We start from the raw sequence: 8,365 nt of genomic DNA, 5'->3' as shown, positions 1-8,365 counted from the left end.
CTTGACATTTCTTAAAATCTCTGCAGAATATTTATTGAAGCCTGTAAAAAGTCTTCGAAATGCGAGCAGGCCTCTCTGTTGTTTCTGGAAGGGTTTATCCTACTGAGCGTCTACTTCCGCCCTCTGGTGATCGTCAACTCGTTAAGCCATTTAGCCTGAGGTCATCATCATCATAATCATCGTTCACGGCCGCAAGCCCACGCGATCCCGTGGGCGCGCGCATACTAGTGCACCGACTCGGAGCGAGCCGCAGAGACCCAGAATGCGTGGTTTTCGCAAGTCCGCCGTCATCCTAAAGGACGACGAAGAGACCTCAACGAGCCGCACCCACCTGGGCTGTTCTTCCCCTGACGGTCAGCTGCCGCCAGTCTTCACGATCAATGGGCGCCGCGTAAGTGGACACGCAAGCTTCATAGATAGGCTTACACTCGGCTCGTTACGGCGGCAGCCGTCGTAGCGGGAGATTTGTGAAACTCTGCTCAGTATGTCACCCGCCGCGGTGGCTCAGTGGTTAGGGCGCTCGACTACTGATCCGGAGTTCCCGGGTTCGAACCCGAGCGCGGCGGCTGCGTTTTTATGGAGGAAAAACGCTAAGGCGCCCGTGTGCTGTGCGATGTCAGTGCACGTTAAAGATCCCCAGGTAGTCGAAATTATTCCGGAGCCCTCCACTACGGAACCTCTTTCTTCCTTTCTTCTTTCACTCCCTCCCTTATCTCTTCCCTTACGGCGCGGTTCAGGTGTCAAACGATATATGAGACAGATACTGCGCCATTTCCTTTCCCCAAAAACGATTATTATTATTATGCTCAGTATGTCTTAAGCTCTTTCCGTTAAGTGCTATTCACGACGATGGTCATATCGCTCGCCCCAGAAACGATGCGTCGACATGCGTTGTAACCGTTATCCTGGCTTCGGTGATATGCACCGCAGACTGACTTGCAGCAAACGTTGTGGTTTTTGCGGAAGGCATTACCGCCAACGTCCTAATGAGTCAGCTGTCAAGGTAAGGTAAGCAAGGCCACTTCCACGCGTTCTGTCGCCTTCCTGTCGTCTCCTTTTTAGTGCGCTAGCACTAAGGCTTCCTTCAAATCTACTCCTTCCAAGCTACACCTGTAGCGACTACACCGCGCCTGGGTTTCGAACACGCGGCGGCGCGAACTGATCAGCTTCACTGCCCACAGCACGAGAGCATTATACAACCCCGCAAGCGGTCTCCCCTCGTGGGTAACTGCCTCTCTATCGCGGTGTGCATTGCATGTCGCCGTCTTCATGAACCTTAATCCGTGCGCAGTGGATCCAGACCACACCGCTATCGCAGAGCCCCCTTAAGGTGCGTTAAGCGGTCACAAAATTTTACAGTGCGCCACTGCTAAGGGTCCCCTCCCCCAATTATCGATTTCGCCGATCTTTCCTGAAGCCTGACCTTGAAAGCCTTGCCTCAAACCGAAAGCGAAATGAAATGCGGCGTGATAGCGCACATACTTCGGAAACGGCAAAGAAAACTAAATCGGCTGTAACTTTTTTGGCCGTTCTCTCAGTTTGCGGTTCAGGTATCCGCTGAGGTTGAAACAGTTACGGCGCCTTTTTTTTTTCTTTCAGAAGTGATTCCGCCGCCTCCTCTGGTCGCACCGCCACTGCCAGACATCATTTACCGCGGGAAAAATCCCTCTTACAGGTATTCTTCGTAAATGGTTAAAAAACCTAAGTGCCCGAGACAGCTACACCAGTCTATTTAACGGGCGCTAACCGAGTATGCCAGAACACTGAAAATTGGTTTTTGGGGAAAGGAAATGGCGCAGTATCTATCTCGCATCTCGGCGGACACCTGAACCGCGCCGTAAGGGAAGAGATAAATGAAGGACTGAGAGAAGAAAGGAAGAAAGAGGTTCCGTAGTAGAGGGCTCCGGCATAATTTCGACCACCTGGGGGTCTTTATCGTGCACTGACATCGCACAGCACACGGGTGCCTTTTGCGTTTCGGTGGCTCCAAAGAAACGCGGCCGCCGTGGTCGGGTTCGAACTCGAGAACTCCGGATCAGTAGCCGAGAGCCCTAACCACTGAGCCACCGCGGCGGAAAAGTACGCCAGTACAGAAATGGAATATAGTCAGCCGTGCACTCTTCGCGCCATGTTCTTTTCTGCATTTCTTGTTGGAGATATCGGCGTCCCCTTCGGTCCTCAAGCGTAATGCTCGACGCCTGTTCGAGACATCATTTACCCCGTAGAGGCACCGGTGTGGTGTCGTATGGTATGGTATGGTATGGTATGGTATGGTATGGTATCGTATGGCACGGCATGGCATGGCATGGCATGGCATGGCATGACGTAGTACAGGAGGTTTAACGTCCCAATGCGAAATTGCCCAGACTGCGACATATTACTATCGTTAAAATACACACAAGAGACAGAGAGCAGAAACACACAGGGCAGACGCTGGACTTCAACTGGCGTTTATTGCACACGTGTGTGAAGAAATCACTATGCGCATCTGCGCATGCTCGATACACAAGACATGTTTTATTTACACGATCCCTGGTTATCGCCGACACAGAGTACAAAAGAAAAAAGTAAATTCCCAATAGATTAAAGCGCGTGCCTTCTTCATGGTATGCAATTTCTTTACTCGTGAGAGCTATTGAAGGATGCCGAGCTGAAGGTCGCGGGATCGATTACAAGGTGGCACGGCCGCATTTCGCAAAAGCTGGTGACTACACTTAAGCTCCACATTAAGAGTACGACGCGTTAGCGTTAATGGTTTCCTTCTGCAGCCTGAGGTCCTCTTTGCGTATCACTACACAGACATGGGCACTGTTTCTTTCACCATCACATAACGCTTAATCTACCCTTAAGAGTATAATGCTTAGATCCCTTCCGCCCAAGCACTTCTCTGTTGCTTCGTTTTGTCTGCATGCCCATACATGCGGAGTTGTTCATTCTAGAGCGCGAGGAGTCCTGATACCCCTCCTAGTGGCACAGTGGTGCTTCAGCCGTTAAGCGATGCGCCATTGCCCGGGCAGGTGGCTGTTCCGAACTCAGCCATCGGTGGGGTTCGTGAGAGCAAGGTTTTTCTTCCTTAGCGACCTTTCGCCACCAACTAATAATTTAACTGTCACCTGTCACGGTGGGAAGGTTGCGATGATATTACAAGGTCATTTGACCTCAGGTGGGCCACATTTACGACCAATCCGGATTTTCCACTCTGAACGCCGACGATGAAGATATCGACGACACACTTTCTACACGATGGAAGCCTTAGAGCTATCGCGTTAAAAGACGTCCGTGAGCTGCGCGATGTCAGTGAAGAGGTCAGGTCGTCGAGGTAGATTTGGAGCCCTCCCCTACGGCGTCTCTCACAGCCCCTGTACAACTTTGGGACTTAAGCCACACGTGCCATATCATACTTAAGTGAATGCAGGTTTATACGGCGAGGGAAGAGTCAGCCGTGTACTGTTCATGCCATGCTCCTTAGTGTCTTATCGGCTTGTGCTCATCTGTGCGCCCCTCGGCCCGCGCGAGCAGCGTTTCCCCGGGACCAGCGTCGGCCCGTTCTCGGTGTTCTCGACGTTACGGCAGCGGCAAACCAACCTGCTGCCCTGCGCGGTGTGCCTTCTGGTTGCCTGCGCGGGTCTGGCCGTGGCCGTGCTGCTCATGCGCCAGCAGGTGCGGCTGGAGGCGCAGCGCCTTACCTCCATGCTGGGCTGCGACACCGCCGACTGCCGCGAACAGGCGGCCCTGCTATCTCGGCGCATCGACTTCAACAGGGAGCCCTGCGCCGATCTGTACGCGTACACCTGCGGCGGCGCCGGAGCCGACCGATCGATAAGGTGGGTTACACTTCACATTTATACCATAAATACATTCTAGATGTGCATTTATTCGCTTTATGGGCAATGCCGCTGCGTGTGTCGGCGCCTCATCTTCATAGCGCTTTATGCGCTGGCATTTCATAAATATGGCCGTTTAAAGCTGCTCACAGAGCCCTGAAATTTAGTGATTTTGAGGAAAGAAAATGGCGCAATAACAGCCTCAGTTCTTGGTGGACAACTAATAATAATAATAATAATAATAATAATAATAATAATAATAATAATAATAATAATAGTAGTAATAATATTAATAATAATAATTGGTTTTGGGGGAAAGGAAATGGCGCAGTATCTGTCTCATATATCGTTGGACATCTGAACCGCGCCGTAAGGGAAGGGTAAAGGAGGGAGTGAAAGAAGAAAGGAAGAGAGAGGTGCCGTAGTGGAGGGCTCCGGAATAATTTCGACCACCTGGGGATTTTTAGGGTGCACTGACATCGCACAGCACACGGGCGCCTTAGCGTTTTTCCTCCATAAAAACGCAGCCGCCGCGGTCGGGTTCGAACCCGAGAACTCCGGATCAGTAGTCGAGCGCCCTAACCACTGAGCCACCGCGGCGGGGCTGAACTGTTCTGTGAGGGAAGAGAGGAAGGTGGGAGTGAAAGAAGAAAGAGGTGCCGTAGTGGAGGGCTGCGGGGTAATTTCGACATCCTGGAGACTTTTAACATGCACTTACATCGCACAGCACACGGGCGCCTATTTGATGGACTTTAGATTCAGTGGGTCTTTATCGCCGAAAGAGCTGCTTGCTGGGGCGGCTTTTGGGAAAGAGTGGGGAACAGCTGCCGCAATTATGAGGAGGTTTCAGTGACCCCCAGAGAAATGAACGCTGTCATCAATTCTAGGCCTTTGACATAACTGCAGACAGAAGCTACAGGGCCACAGCTAGTTCCGCATCTAATCCGCCTCGGTCGAACAACCTTTTTAATATTTAGAAATGCCGTCAAAGGTTGACCGACAATTTCTGGCGCACATGGCAGGCGGAGTACTAGAAACGTCAGGGCACTGCATATTTCAACGTACCGACCTCTTCTAACGTCATCATGGAAGAAAACGTACTAGTTTACAACTTCTGACACAGTTAACTACTAGTCCTATTACGAGAAAAGCCGGCAGCATCTGTGTGTGTACTGGCAGATGGTACAAAAAATCGCAGCGATGACATTAAGCGGCAGTACGACTCATACAGCAAGCCGAGCACCGCCACTTAAGACAATACAATGCATCATGTCGTTCGTATATATATACTCGCCACTGGGCGACCTACTTGCGACGCCAGTTTTACCGACATTCGTTTCAAAACTGTGGCGCCACCTTTTGTCGTACAGTACTCGGGGGGTGTAATACGATTTGTCGTTGCATATAGCTTACAGGTGCTAGTCAACTTGGAGGAGAGCTTGCCACAAGGATTTAAAACGACGCCATAGGCATCTTCAATTGTTTGCCTGTCCATACTTTCGTATCAAAACTGTGATGCAACCATTCGTCGTACAGCGTTTCAGGTGGTGTCATATGCACGCACGCGCGTGAGTGTATGTGGGTGTCCCAAACAACCAAATGTCTACGTATTGCGTCCACGACATGCAAACTTGCCAACCTCACCGCCATGAAGCGACAGTGTCTGAACGTGTCCGATCTGGTGGGCAACGAATACGCCAACACAGACTCGCAGAAACAACTAATGCATGTACAGTCTTTGGTGAAAAGTCTTAAGACCACGGCATTCAGCGGCAGCAAAATGAATGTTCCTAAAAGGTCCTTGTAGCAAAACATTCAAAACACAAGTCAAGCAGGAAGCCTCTCTACCGCATGAAGAAACCTTCTGCTTGCATTTCAAGGTTACTTGGTCTTTAATAGCGCCGTAATGGCTCTGTAATGCGGCTGAAGCAAAAAGCCTTTGGCCTTAAGACTTTTAATCAAGACTGTACATGGTTAGAATAAACTTTAATGTCCAACAAACGCAGGGAGGGCTTTAGCCCTCCGGCATAGACGGCGCCCAGCAGTCCTTGGACTCCGGCGGTGTCTTCGGCGAGTAAGGCGATCCATAGTTGTCACCCTGGGTCAGAGCTGAGTAGTAGGGTCATGGGAGACGTCGTCGAGGTGTTGGTTGGACATCACGGACAGGCCCTGGACTGAATGGTGCGCCTCCGCATTGAAACCGATTCGAAGACCTGTGCGGCTGTTGTAGCCTCCGCAACCTCTCTACAGATTAGCTATTAAGGCTCATTCGGGAGAGTATGTAAGCTCTAACTTCAGCGAGTTTCAGTTCGCCTACTGGCAACAATAGACATCCTAAACTCTTCGTGTAATCACACTGCTATGAACATGAGTCTGTTCTTTTTGATCAGTCGTAGTACACGTCATGACTTTCGTCCCCCTGAATTTAATTCCTAATGGGAGCAAGTGAAGCAGTATTAACCAAGCGTCGTTGATTTTTTTTTCCGCGCAGTCAACTGACACCTTACTTGGACAAGGTAAAGAGCATGATCCAACGTGGCCTAGTACCGAGAAACCACTACTCAAGCGCGGCCTACAAGGCGTTCACAGCTTTCAGCGCCTGCCTCTCGCGACAGGCGGGCGATAGCGTCCAACCATTTGCGGACTTCATGACAGCTCGCAAGATACCATGGCCCCATAAACCTCTTACGGAAGCCGAACCGCTGGACGTTCTCATCGACCTGGCCGTCAACTGGAGAGTCCCGTTGCTCTTCGACATCAGGGTCGTCTACTCCAATGTCGACAACCCTCTGGTCGTCACCTTTGACGAAATGGGATCCGTGGCCTTGCTCCGCATGGAACAACTCTCCGGTTGCCCAGATGTCAGAGAATATGATGAACTCCTGCGCAACGTGGCCGCATACCTGCACCAGGACGCGCAGCTTTCGGGTGCAGCCTGTGATCAGCTTCGTCGGGACGAGACCGCTGTTAGGAAAAACCTGACGTCCCCGGCCCTCCTTGAGGAGGCAGGCGACGTCTTCGTGGCGTCTCTGAACGACAGCGTTGCGCTAGCCTATTCTACAACTAGTGAAACCTGGCTTTCTCTCCTGACGCGTCACTTCGGCTCCGACGTTGATCTCTCGCCCATGACCAAGCTCCAAGCTCATAGTGAGCAACACTTCTTCAGCCTCCTCCGCATCTTGGAAACGCTGCCCCGGGAGAGGCTGCTGAACGTCATCGGCTGGATATTCGCCTACTCCTATCTGTGGATCGTCAATCCCGACCTCGACCGCTTCCACCCAGCCAAAAAGTGCGACGTGTTCGACAACCAGACCGCCTGCTTCTTGGCTGTCCAGGAGTCCTTCGGCCTTGCTCTTGTGGCTCCCCAGTTCCTCGCGTACTTTGGGAACGCCGAGAGGATGCGTGTCTTCACCGTGCTCAACACGACCACTCACGTTGTCGCACAGGACGTGCGGTCTTCTAGTAGCCTGGTCGACTTGACGAAGCTCTGGGCCGTCGAGAAGTTACTACATAAGACCACTCGTCGAGTGTGGCCGCCCGAACCCTTGTTCCATTCGGAGCTACTGGACGAACTGTACGCGGGCTTTCCTCTGGCCACGAGCTTCTACAAGTCCTGGTACGAATCGCGAAAAGCGGTCAGGAAGATGATGGCCAACAGCCACTACAACCGGCTGATGACGGCCAGGATTCGGTGGCATGAGGCAGAGGTGCGCTACTCGTACTCCTGCGGCATCCTGAACGTCGGTCTGTCTGCCCTGTTCCCGCCTTCGTACTACCGCCACGACACCGGCGTCCTGGCCTACAGCGGCCTGGGCTTTCAGCTTGCCAGAGGGTTGGTGAGAGCTCTAGATGAACGTGGCCGCTTCATCGACGGCTCAGCAGTCGTGACGGACACGTGGACGCAAGTGAAGAAGTGCCGCCTGGATTTAGCCAAGACGAGCCGGGAGAAAGACAATGTGGCTCGCCTGTACGCCCTGGATGTCGCCCTGGTGGCACTGAGGGAGAGCACCCAAGACCGACTGCACAGGTTGGAGGGCCTCGAGCAGTTGACGGGACTGCAGACTTTTTATGTCAACTTCTGCAGCAACTTTTGCGACCACCCTCGCGGACCGGAACTGTGTAATGTAGCGATGAACTCGAGCGAATTCGGGGACGCTTTTAGCTGCTTCGATGCATCGTCCCAGGGTCGTCGGTGCCTTCTTTTCTAAGGCACATAGTATTTTTCCTAACGCAAACTTCGGGAACAACGCCAAATAAACCCGACTGGCATGAGAAGTTAGGTAGCTGTTCCTTTCTCCAAAAACCGTTACGTGGGCACTTTATTACGTGGGATTTGATTTTACTCAGGTATTTCAAAGAATAAAACATGCGTTCGACAAGAAATGTGACAATAGTTTGGACACCAGCTCACTACACTCTCCTTGGAAACCTCGCTCATACGTGACCCAAGATTTAGCCGGCAGGGCTCCACAGGAGGACCAACATCGGGTCAGCCAGCCGTTGGTCACCTTCAAAGACATCCAACCGCGCCAGAAGCTTGG

At 52.0% G+C, this 8,365-nt stretch overlaps 1 protein-coding gene across 1 annotated transcript; it reads left to right on the top strand.

Annotated features, from left to right (window-relative positions):
• Positions 1 to 242: 242 nt before the first annotated feature.
• LOC144102281 (neprilysin-like) lies at positions 243 to 8,032 on the top strand. The gene is made up of 3 exons (XM_077635584.1): positions 243 to 391; positions 3,520 to 3,824; positions 6,316 to 8,032. Exons 1-3 carry the CDS (start codon positions 263 to 265, stop codon positions 8,030 to 8,032), a joined length of 2,151 nt encoding a protein of 716 aa, XP_077491710.1. The 5' UTR covers positions 243 to 262.
• The last annotated feature ends 333 nt before the right edge of the window (positions 8,033 to 8,365 follow it).

Source organism: Amblyomma americanum, chromosome 8, assembly GCF_052857255.1.
Source record: "Amblyomma americanum isolate KBUSLIRL-KWMA chromosome 8, ASM5285725v1, whole genome shotgun sequence".
Lineage (NCBI taxonomy): Eukaryota > Metazoa > Arthropoda > Arachnida > Ixodida > Ixodidae > Amblyomma > Amblyomma americanum.
The sequence above is the reverse complement of the archived record's forward strand: the minus strand, read 5'-3'. Positions and strand labels throughout refer to the sequence as shown.

Excerpts from the sequence above, each read along its gene's own strand:
- LOC144102281 (XM_077635584.1), top strand. The coding sequence starts at position 263 with ATGCGTGGTTTTCGCAAGTCCGCCGTCATCCTAAAGGACGACGAAGAG. Across the intron at positions 392-3,519 it reads TCACGATCAATGGGCGCCGC|CGTTTCCCCGGGACCAGCGT; the intron begins GTAAGTGGACAC and ends CCGCGCGAGCAG. Across the intron at positions 3,825-6,315 it reads GGAGCCGACCGATCGATAAG|TCAACTGACACCTTACTTGG; the intron begins GTGGGTTACACT and ends TTTTCCGCGCAG.